General features: G+C 44.9%; 1 protein-coding gene across 14 annotated transcripts in view; it reads right to left on the bottom strand.

Moving 5' to 3' along the window:
* Positions 1 to 328: 328 nt before the first annotated feature.
* Positions 329 to 20073, bottom strand: part of Tns3 (tensin 3) — a 257261-nt gene continuing 237516 nt past the window's right edge. For 13 of the 14 annotated variants that reach the window (XM_035452698.1, XM_035452700.1, XM_035452696.1 and 10 more), the window contains 8 exons: positions 19372 to 19503; positions 15600 to 15695; positions 14861 to 14938; positions 13826 to 13903; positions 4938 to 5106; positions 3786 to 3974; positions 3666 to 3692; positions 329 to 3314 (listed from right to left, as the gene is read on the bottom strand). In XM_035452698.1, coding sequence (XP_035308589.1) covers positions 3170 to 3314; positions 3666 to 3692; positions 3786 to 3974; positions 4938 to 5106; positions 13826 to 13903; positions 14861 to 14938; positions 15600 to 15695; positions 19372 to 19503 — 914 coding nt within the window. In that variant the 3' untranslated portion in view covers positions 329 to 3169. The remainder of the gene's footprint in view (positions 3315 to 3665; positions 3693 to 3785; positions 3975 to 4937; positions 5107 to 13825; positions 13904 to 14860; positions 14939 to 15599; positions 15696 to 19371; positions 19504 to 20073) is intronic. The other variant, XM_027388131.2, reaches the window with a different exon arrangement.

Genomic DNA, 20073 nt, shown 5'->3' with positions numbered 1-20073 from the left:
TCCCTTCGTCTCTCTCTTCACCCTACTTTCGCTTCCCCCTCCTTTAGTAAATTCCATGGATAATGTATCTCTTGGTTGATAAACAAAAACCACAGGAGTGGCTTTCTTTGAGTGGCATTGCTGTGGTCATTTCCCCTGCCTGTGGGAAAGAGTGCTTTCCTAGTGTGTGGTGATATTTTGTTCATGATATAACCAACAACTAAGGTTGTCTTCTGGTCTTTACACAGAACACATGGAAGGCACATGTTCACCCACCTACTCACAAACACACACAGATGCACACAAATGCATACAAAAGACTTATAAGAAAAAAAGAAGATAAAACATGTTTCATTAGACTTACCAAGGTCATAATTTTTATTATACTCTGAATATGGCTGATATTTAAAGAGCAAAGAAAATGCCTATACAAAAGTTTTATAGAACACTCATTTACATACTGGATATATATTCTTTACAATATAGAATAGTGAAAACTGCGCTAACAGATAAGACAGATAAGGCAACATTACAATGTCTTTGACACTGAGGATAAATGCATTGTGGCTTCTAATATGGGTACAGCCCAACACTGGAGACTATAAGACCATTAATGAGAAAGTTAATGGGACCCTGGCTATATCTATTGTAAGTGGTAGGTAGGGTGTCACTGAATTTACTCCCAGAAGAGTGTACTAACTTGTGCCCAAATGATGCCCTTGTGGCACAAGCCTGGACAATGCCCCTTCCCAGTGTTTCTGAGCACACAGTATAGTCTATGATGCTGTGTCTCACCTTGTTCTGTTCAATAAACATGCTATACACAGAAGACAGAACTTAGTCCTACCAGCTTGTAGAGCTGTCTTCCTGTGGTTCCTCAGAGCAAATTTCTTAATATCCTTGACCACTTTTACCTTGAGTAAAGGTCATACCTGGTCAGTCAGTTTTGAAAGCACGTTCATGTGGCTTCTTGAATGCATCCCATGCTGACCATCATGGGAAGCCCTGAAATCTCCAATTAATTAGAAGGCTAGTTTCAGCTCTGCCCTGTTGATTTCTAATCAGGCCATCTCCCCCTCCAGCAGAAGGAGTCTGGCCAATGGTCTTTGGGTCACATTTGCATATAAACCATCATAGGACATGGCACTTCTTGGCCAGAGCACAAATGTCAGTCCCCACCCCCACCCCATCTGGATTTTAGCTGCATATGAATAGCTGAAACACTAGAAGCCTCTGTGGAAGACATGGGGCCTCTAGGGAATGATGCACATTCCCTCTAACAGGCACATCAGAGTGTGTCCACGAAGGAGGTCCTTAGAGACCAAGGCAAACATTTGGCACAGAAATGAGGCACTTGCTTTTGGTGCATCAATAGGAGCTAAAAAGTGGAATGGTCCACCTGTATACATACATACACATACAGGAGCTAAAAGTGGAATGGTCCACCTGTATACACTCACAAACAGACACAAGCTAAAACTGGAATAGTCCACCTTCACATACATACATACATACATACATACATACATACATACACACACACACACACACACACACACACACACAGTTGATTTCAATTCTACATATAGTTCCATCTCTGCCCCTTTTGAAACAGAGGATCACCATGTAGATTTCCAAACCCAGCCTGACAATGGTTACCTATCCCAGCTATGAGATTTGTAAGCTGGCACTGGACTTTAGAAATCAGAGAGTAGGAATTTCAGGCTGGGACAGGGATGATCAGAGCCTTCCTGGGGTGTAAAGTTTGGTGTAAAGTTCTGAGTGAAGGAGACTCTGGCTTTGTCTCCCAGTAGCCCTGCTCCACCTCCATACTGGGGAGTGCTGGGCTCACTAGCTTCTTCAAAATCTCTGACCACTGATAGAAGTAGGCAGGAAGCCTGCAACACTGGGTGCCGATCTTAGCAAGAACCATCACATCTGATTCAGCAGCTAAGATGACTCAGCAAATCAAATCTAGCCTGTGAGGACTAGAGAATTCTTTCTCTTCGTCCCTCTTCTCTTCCTCATGACACCCACATAGGTCCCCATGGAAGCTGCAGGTGCCACAAGGAGAATCATGGTAACAGCTCAGAAATGTCACATGCACTTTAGATCACACAGGCCTGAAGATGGCCCAGTCAGTCTTGCAAACAGTCTCAGTCTCCCATTTCTCCTGGACATTCCCACCAGGAAAGAAATCATCCACATATGGGCAAGACACGTTGCTGTGCAAATAGAGGGTGGGCTGCTTGAGGCAAAACTGTTTGTCAGTACTGAAGATGCAGGACTGCGTGGTGTCACCCTGAGACCATTGTTCACCTTCTTCTTGAGGGGACAGTTGTCTCTTGTGTGTCTACAAGGGGACAAGCCTTCTAGCAATCACGGTTTAGTCGGCTGCAGCATTTGACATGGGTGCAGTATGGCAATGGCAAGCAGTTATAAATAATTTGGCATACGTAAAATATAAATTACATAAAATGGTATTTTTTGATTCCGTCTTCTCATTTTCCTTTCAAGGTCCTCTAGGCTCTCCACAGCCCAGCTGGCCACCTGCGAGTAGGATCATGGAGTCCTTACCACCAGCAGTGGGGTCTCTGACATTGATGTTTCTCCCCAACACCAGAGGCTTCCACTGCCCTCACGTCACACCCCTTCAACTGTACCCTAACTTAGACTCCCACCATGTTCCAACCTGCACGAACCTTCACTAACCATGCCTCCCCTTCTCAATTTCATCACCGTCTACTGTAGAAAGACCAGATGAGGGAGTCGCTGGACAGAGCCCTTCTACTGATAAGTGGGGCACCAAGGTTACTCAGCCCCTGCCAAGCAGAGTGGGTGTTCCTCATCCACACAGATGCTAGTGAGCCAGGGACTCAGGGTCACCTTTTCTTCTAAACTCTCTCCTTGTACAGCCCGTGCCTGTGGGACCCTGGGGAGGCATTACCTGGCCCAAGATCCTTCCACTCAAAATGCGCCTGACTATGTGGGTGTGTTGGATGAGAAGCTACTCTCTGGAAAGGCCTATCAGTGGTGATGTTGTTTGTTTCTGGTTTGAAGAGCTGCCATATTCTCCCCTCTTGGGTCTGGAATGTGAGGATTGTCAGTCTGGTATAAATGGGGGCCCGCCTCACTCCACTGCCATTCCAAGGGCCTTGTGAAGCATCTGGCGGGCTTGGCTATGAAGGACTTAGATCTTCTTAGGGGAGCCAATCATGACCTTTGACACAAAGTTGACAATGGCACTGGCAGGCTGCTCGGGGTCATGCTCTGCAAACAGGTGGCATACGTTGTCTGTAGCACTGCCCTGCTTCCTGGCCACAAATCCAAAGACTCTGCAAGAGATAAGTCTGGGTCAGAACAGCCAGTACACTGTGCAGCATAACACATGCATGCACATGCAGCACCCATAAATGCATGCACCACATATGCAGGATGTCATTTCACACAGCAGCAACCTGGGAGCAATAGCAACTGTACCTATAGTAGGCTATGATGGGCCAAGTACCAGCTTGGAGACCTATCTACCACCCTGACCTCTGGTCCTTGGAAACTGCAAGGAGAGTGAGTAACCTGTGCTTTGTTGTGTTTCGTCTTCTAAATAAGCCCTTCTTTGCACATCTAGAACTGAGTTCAGTTCTGCACTGTGATTAACCTCAAAAAGAGAAGAAACACTGGCCACTTACTTGGAGGAAGGGCCATCTTTGATCCACCTTGAGAATTGAAGAGACAAAGAATTTATGTTAATGTTTTAAAATTAAAGGGCAAAAGGATACTTTTCAGTTATAAAAATGCAGAATTCTTACTTCCTGTCTTGTGGGTCCAAAGCACAGAAAATCACACTGCTCACAGGGTAATGCCTCCGAAAGAAGAGCCTGTTGGGTGGGTAGAGAAAGTAGTTCCAGTCACTGGGGTCTAGGATGACGGAAGATGGGCTGGGTAGGTTTGTCATTTCCCCAGCAGGATGTTTTGTGGAGTAGAAACTGATGCCTTTACTTGTCATTTAGGGAGAAGAACAAAGTATTTGTTTATGAACAATCAACAACTGAAACCGGGTAGGAGGGTTCTCGCAAGTGGCCAACAGAAGCACCACAAAGGGTGACAGAGTCAGCCACAGGGAAGGTAGCGGATGGATGTATAGGCTCTGAGAAACTGGAGGGGCAAGTATAAGATCCCATCTTCAAACTATTCAGCAACTTGGGAAGATGAAAACAAGGCTCACTTAAAGAACTGGCCCTGGGGAAGGCACTGCAGGTGTGAGGGGTGGGGGGAGGCTGTAGGGAGGCTCCTGGTACGACACTGTATTACTTTGACTGACAGGAGCTGCCCACCAATTATGGAAATAATGATGCAAAGACAAGCCAATTGATTCTAGTCCGTCTCAGTGATTTTAAAGTAATAACTTGGAAGATCCTGCATTTTAAACGAAATATTTAAAAGAAACCAATCTTGGGCTGGAGAGATGGCTCAGTGGTTAAGAGCACTGCTTGTTCTTCCAAAGGTCTTGAGTTCAATTCCCAGCAACCACATGGTGGCTCACAACCATCTGTAATGAGATCTGGTGCCCTCCTCTGGCCTGCAGGCAACATGCAGACAGAACACTGTACACATAATAAATAAATCTTTAAAAAAAAAAAAAAAGAAAAGAAACCAATCTTGAAGCTGGAGAGTTGGCTCATGGGTAGCATTTGCAGGGCAATCATGAGGACCTGAGTTCAGATCCTCAATACCCATGTGAAGATGGGTATGCTGGTGTGAGTTGTAACTCTAGCAATGGAGGGGCTGGGGGACTGCATGGCCTTAAGCAGATCCCTGGAGCTCACTGACCAGCCAGTCTAGCCAAAACAATGAGTTCCAGGTTTACTAGAAGTCCTATTTCAAAGAACGGAATGGAAAATGACTGAGAAGTACATTGCTGCTGACCTAAGGCCTCCACACACCTCCCATTCCATACTTACTTTCTCTGGTTGTCAGTCAGGGTGATGCCCTGGGCTGACACCTTGAAATGTACCACTGTGGACACTGGAGGAGGCTCTTGAACCAGGGTCATACTCAGGGCTTTCTGGACTGCCTGGTGACCAGTGAGGGACTCCATTTCCACAGAGTTCAAGTACCAAACATTGCAGGCTGCAAGACAATGGGGAAGGGGTGAGAAGTGCATTAGCCAGGAGGACTGTTGGGGACACATGGAGAGAGACCAACCAGAAGAGGAAAGGACCAGGAACAATTTGAATGTATTACCCAGGCCAGGAGCACTGGCAAACACAAGCTCCCTGCTTTCCAATGTCAAGAACATGCTTGCTCCAGGACCAAGAAGAGGATATAACAAGCTACCAGGGGTGGCCTGTTGGGGAGAGAAATGCTGTGTACATTCAGGATCTTTTCTGCCCTTTTCTGCCCAGCAAGAGTAAAGACAATGCTTACATTAACACAAATGCCCAAAAATGTGATGAGTAGGGACACTGAAATCCCTGAGAAACATCCACAAGGTGACTCCATTCTACAGACCACCTTGTCTAAAGTGAGGAGGCCATGCAGAGGAGCTGTGGAGAAATGGCTTGCAGCCCAGTAGCTTAGTGCATAGACCCCACCTGCTCCAGCCACACTGCCAGGTGAGGGTGTTCTCTGTAGTCATCTCCTCTCAGGTGGTGGAAGAAAGTAACTGAGTGTAGGTTCAGCCCTGAGGACTCCACTGCCCCGTTTAGCCCCTCTTCCAGCATAACAAGCAGAGGTTAACACATATCTGAGAGTGTAGAAGCTGATTTGTTAGCACAGGGGATGCTTTAGGCTCTGCATGAAGCCCACTCACTGAAGAAAACCAGGGCCTCCAGTGCAGAGATGGAGACAGGCCCTTTCCTAGAAACAATGCTGTTTGTCCCCTCTGAGACTCCTGCTGAGATCTATTACGGTGGCAGCCTTCAGTGGTGATGAGGATAGTAAGAGGGTTTCATGACTTTCACCAGAACAGAGTGGGTGGCTTCTAAAGTGAGGTCTCCTTCTTGGCTTACTTTCCTTTTACACCACTTTCATCTGCCTTTCTGTTTCCTGCCTAAGAGGAAGCAGCACAAAGCCACCCTCAGAAGCCAAGCAGATGACAACACCATCCATAAACTTCAGAAATGTGAGCCAAAATACAGCTTTCTCCTTCATAAATGACCCCATCTTTTATGGTGTTAGAACCATAGAGGGCAGATTAACAATGGAATTGCCCTTGATGGCTTCACTTTGCAGAAGGGGCCATGGGAATATACTAATTCTGCCTCAGATGCCTCAGAACAATGGTTCTCATCCAGTGGGCTGTGAACCCTTTGGGGTCAAAAGACCCTTTTACAGGGGTTTCCTAAGACCACCGGAAAACACAGATATTTACATTATGAAGTATCAACAGAAATAATGTTATGGTTGGGGGTCACCACAACACGGTGTTAGGAAGGGTAAAAACCACGGGGCTAGAGTTTCACTAAGCAGTAAAAAAAAAAAAAAAAAAAAGTGTCCCCTCCCCATGGTGCAGACCCACACAGAAACTCAGATGAAGAAAGGTGTTCGGGTGCTGACTGTCCTATACACTCTTGGTGAGGTCCCTGAGGTGCCTCTGTCCTCTCTGCTTAGAAGCAGCAGGTATCACACCTTTCGACAGGAGCACTAACAGGAGTCAAGTCAAGGGGACCAGGGAGGACCAGGGGGACCAGGGACCAGAAGGATGCTCCAAGATCTGGCACAGGGCTCCCGGAAGCTGAGCTATGGTGCTATTCCTCTAAATCACATTCTGGGGTCTGAGGTCCTGAACTTCAGGGAGGGAATGCACAGAGTAGCCATGGTGGAGAAGGAAAAGAGGGATGGGATCTTACACTGACAAGCTGATCGGACAAGCAAAGCCCCTGCCTTCATTCAGGAGTTAGAAGAGTCAGCCAGGACTGGAGCTTCACTGGCCCCAGAAGAGAAAGGCGAGGGAGGAAGGTCTGTCCTGCACCAAAAGGGGAATAGATACTGAGAGGAAACAAAGAACCTCACGGGATTGAGACTGCTTTTAGGCAGGATTAGGACTATGGCTGAGCACTTGCCCAACCCCAGCACTGAAAACCAACCCAACAGGACTTTCTAATCTCACAGTTTCATCTGAGGTACTTTTGGTCTGCAAACTTTATTTTGATTTACACTCATGAAAAGGAGCTTGGCCATCCCAGTGTCTAAATGCCATTGTCCCTGAAGTAAAACCGAATTAAGAAATTTCTAACCCAAAATACAATTTTTTACTATTTTCAGCTTAACCTAGTACCTCTAAGTCATAATGATCCCAAAGAGTCCCAAAGAACAGTCTTTTTTTTTTTTTTTTATCACCCCTAGTTTGCAGACAAGGAGATTAGGCTCAGAGAGGATAAGAAACATTAGAAGTCACCACCCCTGAGTTCAGGCCAAGGTGACTTTGCTAGAACACACTTCATAGACTACTTCAGATCTGCCTCACAATGACAGGTGAAACCATGAAGGGGAACTGTAAGCCTTGTTGATTTACTTGCATGTCAGCTCCCATCTAAGATAGGGGTTTTCCTGTGTTCTCTTGGGAAAGAGAGCAAGGTGTCAAAAATTCTTAAAATTAAAATTGTCCGAGGCATAAAGCCCACACAGCTCTGATGCAATGGGTACCTTTTACGATGGGGTAGCCTGAGCCCCATCTGGATAATTTAGCCACATTTATTGGGAGGAGCTTAAAAGCCTGGAGGTAACCTCCGGGTCCCACTTATTCAAAGATACAAAAAGAAAAATCTTCTATAGCATGTGTGACACAGCTAATCTACAGAGGAAGACATTCATGCCATATGCATTACAGCAGGAAAAATGGAAATAGATTCAAGAATAAAGGAAGGGTTAAATTCATGCTTTCAATGAAATCTGAAGCAACCAGCAAATAGTAATCATGAAAATTATATAGCAACATGGAAAAATGGTTAGCAGGTAATTGGAAAAGCAGAATAAACCGTCTCTGCTATGATTAGAACGATAAAATCAAAAGCATATGTGCCATGAACAGGCATTGGAAAGAAGCCTGGAAAATGGAAAACATACTTCAGGAGGGTGAATACACCACTCTGATCCTGTCATGATGCTCATGCAGTTTCAAATGGTAGTGCATGTGCCTGCGTGTGTACGTGTGGGTTCCTGCATGCGTGCGAGTGTGTGTGCATGTGTGTATGTGTGTGTGTATGTTCTGACATAACTACTATGAAAATCCCATAGATTTGGCACACCTGGATGTGGTTCACAGGAAACCACAGACTAGACTGCTGTCTTGGAGACAACACAAGGAGCTTCCTGATAAGGACTGCTCCAACCACAGTACCAGGCAGGAGCCTGTTGTTGGGATATGTTGGGAGAAGTAACACCCCTGGATGCAGTCCCCCTGTGATCATGTGAGTGGGCCAGCACCAACTCCCACAAAGTCAGGCTCTCTCCAGACACCGTGTGGCCTGCAGAGCCTGTGCTCCTGGTGAGGGGAGACCTGGAGCTATGGTGCTTTATGAAACATTAAACAGGGGAGTGTTGATCAGCAGGAAATTCCCATGCTGGGAAAAGTTTTCAACTGAAGGTAGTTTCAGGTCTGCATATTGAAATTCCTTAGTGTCACTTCTGGGACTTTAGCTTACGGTCACATGTAGAATTCAGAAAAAAATCCAGTAGAAAGATGGTCCTTCAAGCATGACAGGTAAGCTGGGTGACCATGAAGAGTTGAATTACACAATGGATTGCTATATAACCACAGAAAATTGAGACTTGCATTACATTTGCAAAAACCATGAGTAAACTTTGCATTACACAAACTACAGAAAGGAATGTAAAGGAATCATATACGAAAGACAACCCTAGGGAAAGGGAAGTGACTTATGCCCAGTACAATCTTTGGTTCAGAGAACTCTCAGTCCATCTCCCCCTCTTCCCAGTGTGAAGTGGCTGCACAAGTAACAGGTTTAAGAGTCATTTATACCCTTCTTCTTTTTGGAATTGCCCTGCTTAAAAAAAATTAAAAGAGCACACAATCTTTATTAAACTATACTCAGAGAGAACTAAGCTGATCAGTCACACTATCTCCAGACCCATCGGAAGCCTGGTGAAAAAGCCTCTTTTTCCAGGATTAGCTTATACTCCTCAGTTTCAAGAAGAAACAATTAAGAATTGAAGGCTTAAAATACAGAAACAAATTGTTTCGACTACTGGAACAAAGTCATAAGACATGAGTATCAAATTTCCCATCCTGCACTGACTGCTGTGCTGCTGGGTCTACACTTCTGCTGTGAAGATATGGGACATCTCTAAGGACCTTAGCAGGAGTCTAGGATCAGGATGACAAGTGGAACTCGGTTGGGAGAGTATGGGAACTTCAGTGACCAGACATCAGAATAGCCCCATCCTTTTGATACAATGTCTGTGTTACAGGAATTCTAAATGACCAAAGCTAATCCTTAGGCAAGGATGGTGCACACTCCAACCTCAGTCCTGCTGAGCTGAATCCCTCCCTGCCTTGGTAGTGTTCAGTGGAATGGAAATCCACACTCCCGCGGTGTTACAGTATAAAGGGGGAAAAAAAACCCTCAAAGCAGCCATAAGTTAAGCCTCATGTCTTAATGTCTTACCCTAACAATTAAACAGACTACAAGGTTTGACATGAAGCCTTATCACTAAGAAAGCTCACCTATTAAAAAAATTAATGCTCTTTTATAAGATGGGAAAATGAATTTAAAACTAGCGAGCTGCAGCCACACATGGGAAATCTATAGCGCACCGCTCCACACAAGACCCAGGAAACATTACAACAGAACCAGAGGTCAGGGATGACTGGAGCTAAACTATGTCTTCTGAATACACCACTGCTACTGCATTCATGAACTCGCAGTAGCTTAAGATCAAGCCAGTCAACAGTCCCACACAGCTGGAAGAGACACACAAGCCCCAGTTCCTAGCAAAGGAACCAATGGCAGCTGATGTCTGGTAAAGGAAGTGAGAGCCAGTTTTCCTTTAGGGGTGTGGTTCCTGGAAGGTTGGCCATGCTTCAGTGGAGGCCCCCATCCCCATGAGTGCACAGACAGAAGTAATTGGGCTCCAGTAAGTTATTAAATTGAAAAAGAGAACATGCGGTGTGGATGGTGACATGCAGGAGGAGGATCTGGGAGGAGTTGGGGTGAGTGTGATCAAAATACATTATAAGAAATTCTCAGAGATTCAATAAAATATTATATTAACACAATGTGCTGGAATTGAAGGGGAAGAATTAATTTCTAAAAACAAGGACAAGAGTGGGCATTAACAGGACTGAATGCCACATTTATTGGATGAATATGGTTAACAGGGAACTGAAGGAGAACTCTATGAGCAGAGCAGTATTACAGCAGAGACACTGCAGAGGCACACTGACTGGTTCTGGCACTAATGATGCAGGCAGAGAAGCAGAGCTTTGTTGCTAACACAAATGCAGATGGTGGTATGGGCAAGACGCCCAGCATGATCTGACCAACAGCAGTTACCTCAAGAGCTCCATCCATGAAGTGGGATGAGACCATGCCACCCACTCAGCTCCATGAGGTGAGCTCTCCCAGAGAGGTATGTCACCATAACCCTTTTTCTTCAGTGTTTTTTGTTTTTGTTTTAAATAAACTTGATATATAGTTGTGGTTTCATAACCAACCATTACAGGTTTTTTTTAAGTACATATTTTTAAGAGGTAGAAGCAAATAACCAAATTAGCCAAAGGCCATACTGATGTCTTCACATCAGTATGTTATAACATTAGTATGCTATGCATCACTATGTATCAGTTTGACACAGGGGTCACAAGCCCAAGCACCGACAACAAACTTAGGGGCTATGAGTTTATCTCTTACTTTATACTCACTGTCTCCTGTAGCCACAGTGAGTTGTGACCCAGGGCCAGTCTGCTCAGGCTCAAAAAAATGACCAGAAGAGAAAGGGAAGGCTGGCTACCCAGGGAAAGGTTTTTCTCTTAGGTCATGAAAACAATTCCCAAAGGCCTCAGTGTCTACTCCTTTTGGTCTCTACCTCTTCTGGATAGGAAGAATATAGTCCATATTGAACAACACAACCTGAGGTCTGTATAGCTGCATACATGTCAGATGTCAATGCTCTGAATGGCAACCTGGCTGGAACCCAGGAATACCACAGTGACACACTTCTAGCTTGGGGCAAGTCCCTGCCACCTTTGTTGTGGCTATCGATAACCCATTTTCTGTAAATCTAAAACACATTTCCACATTATAAACAAGAGAGTGTTCTTTGGTTCAATAGTAGTCACAGTGATGAGTTTAACTTTATAGAGCAGACTACATTAGAAGAATAAGAATTATACAGAAGAGATAAAGAAATTTCTTAGACTTTACCATGGCATTCTAGCTGGATAGTGAGTTGCTCAGGAGATGACAAGAAGTGAGATACCACTATTCATCTATTAGAATGAGCACATCCTTCAGAGTGATGCCATCACACACAGCGAGAATGTAGAAGAAAGGGATGCTTCCTGACTGCTGGTAGGAATGCAAAATGGTACAGCCACTTTGTAAAAAAAAGTTCTGTGGTTTCTTTCAAAGTTAACTATACTCTTGCCACATGATCTAGCAATCAGTCTCCTTCATATTTAATCAAAGAAGTTGGAAACATATTGACCAAAAGCTTGCATTTGGATATTTTTAGAAGCTTCATTCATACTTGCCAAAATTTAGAGGCAACCGGATACTCTTCAGAAGCTATGTGGATAAATAAGCTGTGGTTCACCCAGGGCTGGGAAGATACCTTAGTTGGTAAAAATGAGTGTCATGGAAGCTGCAAGCATGAGAATTTGAGTTCTGGCCCCCAGGAAACACATAAAATCTGGGTGTGATATAGGCCCATAACCTTAGCACGGGGGAGGTTGGAACTTCTCGGGCAGCTGGTCTACCCATATCAGTGAGCTACAAGTTCAATGAGAGACTCTGCTTCAAAAAATAAAGTATAGAATAATTGAGGAAGATACATAACATGGACCTCTGCCTCTAAACACATATGCACACACATGTTCAGGCACCCACATGTATCTGTACAAACACACACACACACACACACACACACACACACACACACACACACACACACACACACACATACATATATACTCCTGTACTACACACAATGAAAGAAGTCACCCATCCATGAACACCATGATAGAACCTCAATGCATATTACCAGGTGAAAGAAACCAATCTGAAAATGCTACATAATTTGTGTTTACCACATAAGGCATTCTAGAAAAGTCCAAACTATGGAGAGCATAAAAAGATCAGAGGCAGTGGGTGGTCTTAACCATGTGGGTGGAATGAGTAGGGAGAGCAGAAGGGAATTTGAGGACAAAGAAAATACTTCGTGTGACATCATACTGATGAGTGACTACCAAAGATATTTCTTAAGACCATTAACACCAAGAGTGAATTCTCCATCTCTGGGTAGAGCCTTGAGAAATTTAAGCTAGAGGCAATGAATGGGCTCTGATGGGGGAGAATCAGTCAGGCCTAACTACAGGTATACGTGAGTGACACCAAATGGACTCAGTAGGGAGGGGTGTGGGGTGTGTGTGTGTGTGTGTGTGTGTGTGTAGCTGTGGTGTGTGTGTGTGTGTGTGTGTGTGTGTGTGTGTGTGTGTGNAGAGAGAGAGAGAGAGACAGAGACAGAGACAGAGACAGAGACAGAGAGCAAAGGCAAAACACAAAACAAAAGGCATAAGAGCATAAGAGTGGAAAGGAGACCTGTGTGTGTGTGTGTGTGTGTGTGTGTAGCTGTGGTGTGTGTGTGTGTGTGTGTGTGTGTGTGTGTGTGTGTGTGTGTGTGTGTGTGTGTGTGTGTGTGTTGTGTGTGTGTGTGGTGTGTGTGTGTGTGTGTGTGTGTGTGTGTGTGTGTGTGTGTGTGTGTAATAACAACCAAAGAAGTAGGGCTCATGAACACGACAGGGAGTGGGGAGGCATGGAAGGGGTAGCAGGGAGGGACAGAAATGGTGTAAATTTTCAAGAAATTATAAATTTTACAAGACCAAGCCCTAGCAGGGCGTTGGTGGCACACACCTTTAATCCCAGCACCCAGGAGGCAGAGGCAGGCAGATCTCTGTGAGTTCAAGGCCAGCCTGGTCTCCAGAACGAGTGCCAGGATAGGCTCCAAAGCTACACAGAGAAACCCTGTCTCAAAAAACAAAAAACAAAAAACTGAGCCCTAAGTAAACTATGGACCTCACTTAATGATGTAAGGACACTAGCTCATCAGCTGTAACACTGCTGTGGGATGCTGCAAATGAAGAACCAACATTCACATGGGATCTCTATACCTGTTATACTGTCCTGTCATGGATCTAGGAAGTAGAATCTATTAATAAAGATGTTTCAACAAAGCAACCAGAGACCTGGCTCTGGCTGGTATGCCTCACCACACAGATGGCAGAGAGGGTCCAGCAGCTGACTCATGATGAGTGACTGTTGAGTCACTGCTACAGGACTTTTTTGCATTTTCAGCTGCCAAGGCGGGTCACCCACAACCTGCCTTGCTGCACCCCCACCCCCACACTCAATACAGGACTTGACATTTATTCCACTGAATTTGGTCTTGTTCGAGTCAGACCAGTAGCTCTAGCCTCTTATGCCCTGGCCGTGTCTCCTCACAGCTGCACTCCACCCAGCTGTGCCAAGCATCTATAAAAGGAAACCTCCTTCAGAGAGCATAGAAAAGCAGGAAATGACTGTCCAAACGGAAGTGTCAGCATGGAGTTCGGTTCTGCCCAGTAACTTGGAGGTGCAGGGACAGAGAGAACAAGGCTGTGTCCACTGACCTGCCCCCTGTTTCAGCAACTCGGCTGCTGAGTTGGCTGCTGTCTGGGGAGAGTTTTCCGCTATTTCCTCCAGTGGATCTGCAGGAAGATGAGAGAAGAGAAATAAATGTTCCTGACACAGTAGTCCACATGACAAAGACAATTTCATGACAGGACTCCCAGACAGTGACAGTCATTTTAGTCTTCAATAGTTCCATCCACAGAAACTTCAATCCCATCCAGAACACAGATGGGGGTGGCATGGTTCCCCTGAAACATTTTCCTGGACTCTGGATTCATTTACATGAATGATCAAAATTTAAAAGAAAAAAAACCATTTATCTACAGGGAAGCTGGAACACACAATCAAGCCCCATAACTCCTAGATACTAATCTTTAAAAGTTTTCAATTTTCTAACAAATATAAAAGTAAAGAGACTTGTTCATTCATGACCTAAATTTAGCCATAGCAGCTTATGTCCCATTTTGTAAGCCTGTAAATCTGTAATGCAAGTGACCCTGAAAATCAGTCTGGGAATATATGTACACACACGTGTGTATGCATATATAGATTAACTACTTATTTATGTATACATGTTGTACATGCACGTATGTATGTCTGTGGACCTCATGAATGCCTGCTGCACAACAAGACCAGAAAAGACCAGATCCCTCGGATGGGAGTTAATGTACATTTGGGAGCCATCTGACGTCAGTGCTTGGAATTGAACCCAGATCCTTGCAACTAGTGCTCTTAACCACTGAGTCATCCGTCCAGTCCCCGAGTATCTTACATTTTTAAGCTAAAGAGTTTTTGTTTCCTAGAAACCTTCCAATGTGCAATGTCTTGGAGCTGCTGTTTGCAGCAGGGTCTTCTCCCTTCTTAATTCAGGTGGCCACCTGCTTTCTTTGGGGTTTATGTAGAACACATGTCATTAAAGAATCTTTGCCTCATTATTTTTTTAAGGGTCTCTGTAGGTCCTGGGAGCAGCACGCTATGAACAATGCAGAATATCCTACACACAGCCAGTCTACATGGAGGCCTCCACCACATACCTCTCTCTGGAATGAGCAGCTTGCAGGGCAAAGCCAAGGGTGTAATGGAATGCTGGCACACCAAAGCCGTCAGGCTCCCTGTAGAGTGGATAAGAGCAAATGAACATCACCAAGTTCTTCACCTGCTGTGTGTTTAGCCAGAAAAATCAGTTGAGACCAAACTCCCCAAAGCCAAGCCTTTATAGCACTGTGGGATGTGACCCACAACTCCCAGAAATGACAGTAAAGGTGCCAAGACAGTGAAGAGGTCTATCAAGGGACTTGCAGTATATTCCCAGCACATCGGCTTTATAAGTACAAAGTGCCCCGTATTTCTTAACAAGTAGGATGCTAGGCTGCCCAGTTTATCCAGAAGGCTATGAAACGGGGATGGGGTGGGGGTGGGGGGGTTGGGAAGGTTTCTGGTGGTAGCATTGTGCTCTTCCTTGTGCCTGAGGGATAGGGGTCACACTGGGTTCCAACCCTGATGGGACACATTGGCTGCCCTTCACAGTATTTGTTGGCTGTCTTATTCTAGCCCTTGGACGGTCCTTTCATTTATTTGGTTTTGACAAAGCTTTTGAATACAATTATACTTTAAGATTATCTTAGAGACAAGACTTGAGATGGAAGCAGCCTTAGACCTGGGCACTGAAGTTAGAACAATCCACCATGGCAGAGAGGCCCTGGGACTTCAAGCTGCCTGAAGGAGGGGATCCATGCCCCTGTAAGTCTCAAGAGAGCATCTCAAGTAACTCACCAAAATATGGTTCATTGGAGCACCCTTTCAACCGCACTCCCTTCGGGGTACACTCAATCAAGAAATGCCGGACAAGCTCATTGGACAAGTCTCCAGCTGCAGAAAGAGTAAGAAAATAACTTTTAAAATTTAAAGCATAGGGGAATCAGAGTAGGAGGAAAGGCTGGGAAGAGAGAAAGGAGAGATGGATAGATGGTGGAGGGACGGATAGACTAGACAGACAGATAAAAAGATGCCTCCTGCAGATATAAAAGTTAAGAGCTACATCTACGAAGGTTCCCTCTGAATAGCATTAAACTGCTACCTGGAACAGTTGGTGGGCAGTGCTGTAAGCCAGGTGGATAATAAAATCTCTTGAAGTGGAAATGTGGAGATTAAGAGTCCCCCAGAGACATCCTCAGACACTACAAGAACTCCCAGAGAAGGGATGGATTGGCAGCTCAGAATGGCATTGGCCTTGGAGCACTAGCTACATTCCTCCAAGAGAGAAAAGGGCACTGAGGCCAGGCAGAAGAGACTTCTGGAAAGAGCTGGAAGGACGCCAGCCCTCTGGGTGAAGTGGAGCTGACAGCTGGGTGCAGAAACGCCTTTAGCAACAAGCATTCTGCTATGTAGGAGCAGCATTCCACTATACTGCTAGTAAACAGAACACTTGTGTTCATGCCAGCTGCTCAACCCAAACAGAAAAGGCACCAGGAGAAGCCACTGAATGGTCAATGTTCTGAAGATGGAAACGTACAAACTGAGCCAGGAGAAGAGAACTCACTGCCCCAAGCCGCTGAAGTCAGTAGACAGCCTGTGTGCTGTCTCTCTTCTCATTGCTGTCTTTACCACCCTCCGTAAGAGCTGACCTTTCAATATTGCTAACATTGAAACTTCCTGGTAGCACAACCTGCTGGACCTGTGCTTGGAGTGGTTGCCAGACTCTAGCCTGAGTAGCCTAAACATCCCTAGTCCCAAATCCAAAACCTGGAAAATTTTAGGCACCAGTATGAAGCCATAAATGGAAGATTTTATATCATGAAACTTTGATTCACGTACAAACTAATGGGAAATATTGCATGACATTAACTTTAACAGGTGTGAAGTGTGTATGAATTCTATACAAAATGTAAATGAATTTAATGTTAAGGTTTGGGACTTCCAGATTCTGTTCCCAACACCCATATGGCAGCACACAACTGTTAGTAATTCCAGTTTCAGGGTATCAGAAACCCTCTTCTGGCCTACATAGGCACCAGAAATGCACAAACTATTCAGGCAGACAATCAGGAAAAGCTCCATACAAATAAAATTATAAAGTAATGAAAAATTTTAAGAACTTGAGCTTCATTCCCAAGGTATCTCACTATGAATATATAAATACTTTGAAATCTATAAATAATCAGAAACCTCAGACACATCTGCTTGGGGTCATTTATGATGAGGGATGTTGAGGTGGAATTACGCTCCAAATGATGTTTATAAACAGTAGCACCCATTAGTAACTGTGTGTCAGCATTTTCTAGAGGCAGTCAAGCTTGCAGAGATGGGAATGATGACCCCATGAAAGTCGTTGTCCGATAAAACGGAGGGGATAGACATATGGCCCTTCCTCTGTGGGAGGAGAACATGCAGGACTTCCAATCTAATGGGGAAACCCACTGAGGGTCTGGATTCTACTTGTGGGATAGCCCCACACAGATCCTGCTGCCAAGGGCTTATTGGAATGCAGAGTCTGGAATAGCCACAGTCATCTCATCTCAGGATGACTGGAGGTGGCACAGTGACTCACTGGCTCTTCACTCATTTGGCAATCTGTTCTCTCAAATCTATCCATGGACTACAAAACAAATGTCAAATCCAGACCTGGTGTACACACAGAGGCAAGACCACCATGCTGCCTTTCCTGACATTGCTAGTCACATAGCCTCTATTTTGTTCCTTTATCCTCAGACTTTATAAAGTCTGCCCAAGGCAGGATATGTTCCCAGACTTTGTAATACTTTCCCTTTCCAGTGCTACCAGGTAAGATCTGGCAGTCCTCAGCAGCCAGATCTAAATGAGTGCTTAGTGAAGAAGGCCCTGTTTCCACCCATTAGTAGTGTTATGTGGAGTTTCTTATAATGGGAATCCTAGATGTTCTATGACTTGCCCTGCTCTGTCACCAGAAGTCCTGCCCTGCTAGCCCACAAGTTTGGGGCTATGCTCTCTGACTGAGCCCCGGGTGTCTCCCAACCTCACTCCCTAGTCTTGTAAGACAAGCACATTCCAAGAAGATGGTCAGCTACCCATGCTTATGGCTAGCCCATCTGTAACATATCTTACATTCTTGGTGCAGCTAAACCATGTTTGCTCCAGGAAGGTTTCAGCACAGATTTCATGCACTAATTTGGACAGATCTCCTAAGACCCAGGCATGGAGTAGGAAAGCAGGTGCCTCACTTGTCTTTATGTACATGAGGTACCACATCTGTGCTTTTACTGAGTTCTCTCCCCTGCTAATGCAATGTCTCCTCCTATAGGTCCTTGTGGCAAAGGCTCAGTTCCCAGAGGAACATTCTGGTGGTCAGTGGGGATGTGAGAAAGTAGGGAGAGGTCTTAGGGTCACTGCAAGCATGCCCTTGAGGGAGGTGGTGCTTTCTCCTCAACCTCTCCCTCTCACTCTGCAGGCGAAGAGTGGACATGTACTCCCTTAAGCACAATCATGCTATTATCATTCATCACAGGCCTGGTACCAGAGCCAATCAAATGAACTGAACCATCCAAAACTGTAGGCCACAGTGAACCTTATCTCATGGTAAGATAATTAATTACCTCTGGCACCTTGTCATAGGGTGACTTCCACACACTCCTCATGCCTGAGGTTGTTCTTTCCCCCAGGCCAAAATGACCATTTTGGTGATAAAGAGAAGACAAAGGAGACTCTTTACTTGTTAGAGTTGGTGATATGTGGTAAAGATGATTATATATATATATATATATATATATATATATATATATATATATATGGGCAAAGGGGGTGGATGAGCAAAACCATGAAAAAGTCCACCAACAATGGAAAACATATTAAGATGTATTTATAAAACAAAACAGAGAGGCTGGAGAGATGGCTCAGAGGTTAAGAGCACAGGCTGCTCTTCCAGAGGTCCTGAGTTCAATTCCTAGCACCCACATGGAGGCTCACAACCATCTACAATGAGATCTGGTGCTCTCTTCTGGCATATAGGCATACATACTGGCACAACACTGCATACATAGTAGGCAAGTAGATAGATAGATAGATAGATAGATAGATAGATAGATAGATGAAAGTTTTAAAAATAACAATTAAAAAACAGAGAACTATGAAAGAGAGTAAGAGCTATAATTTTAGAATTCAGTGACTCAGAATTTTGACTCAAAACAAGACACGTAAGAATATATATTAGTTTTCAAACTGTAAGTTAAAAATAAACAGAAGGATCTCTTTTAGATGACTGTTTGCCTGTCAGTGATAAACCAAGCAGTAATGTTTTACATGTGGTCACCCAAAGGAGGAAAGGCTGATACAGAAAACAGGGTGCTCTCCTGGGTTCTTGGCTCTAATGTATTGTAAAAAAAGATTACTTGCTTAAAACAAAAGAAGATAAAATGTACAAATAAGTACGTTCTTAAACAAGATAACTACTGAAGAAAATAACCTTATAAAGCAAACACTAAAGAGAACCAGTGCAAGCAGCTGCCAGTATCTGTCACGGTATTCACCTCAAAACAAACCACAAACAATCCCCAGCTACTCCAAGGAACCTTACCTTTTTTGTTCAGGTGCAAGACAGAAGGAGGAGGTGTGGCCACCTTCATGGCCAGGCCATAGGCCCCTCGGAAGGAGTGACTGTCCCTCACGATGAATGACCCAGGAGCTTTGTCCTTCAACATGGCAATGGCTAGAGAGGAGGGAAAGGCATGGATGAATTCAGGGGACAAAAGCCACTGCCTACCCAGACCCCAAGATGGCTCCTGATGTGCTTTGACATGCCCCATTTCTGAAAATCACACTGACATCTGAGCCCTGATGCTAAATACAACAGTTCTCTTGGGTTGGGTGCTGGTCCCAGGATGGCTCAGCTGCTTGAAGGTGGACTATGACAAAGCAAGATGGCCACTGACGTCCTCTCTCTTCTGCACATGTGTACTTGCTCCTCTCTTTTCACCAGTGTGAAACTGATGCTGATACGCTTGGACTCTAAGTCATCCAAATCTCAGGGGCTCTGTGACAGCCTCAGAAAATGGACTAAAGCAGTCCCTTCTCCCAGCTGCTTCTACAACCAGGCCCGGTGTGGGCCCTGCTTGGCAGATAAACATAGGGTAAGGAAAATGCTGTCTTTTCACCTCCCTGGTAAGCAGGGACAGGAGAGCATGGGAACACTGGCAGCACAGGGCTGCTCGGCCTAGCCCTTGGACTTGCTAAGCAGCAAGTTTTACAAAGGCTGCCTGAGGGAAATGAGAGCCTTTCC

The sequence above is a fragment of the Cricetulus griseus genome, assembly GCF_003668045.3.
Source record: "Cricetulus griseus strain 17A/GY chromosome 1 unlocalized genomic scaffold, alternate assembly CriGri-PICRH-1.0 chr1_1, whole genome shotgun sequence".
NCBI lineage: Eukaryota > Metazoa > Chordata > Mammalia > Rodentia > Cricetidae > Cricetulus > Cricetulus griseus.
The sequence above is the reverse complement of the archived record's forward strand: the minus strand, read 5'-3'. Positions and strand labels throughout refer to the sequence as shown.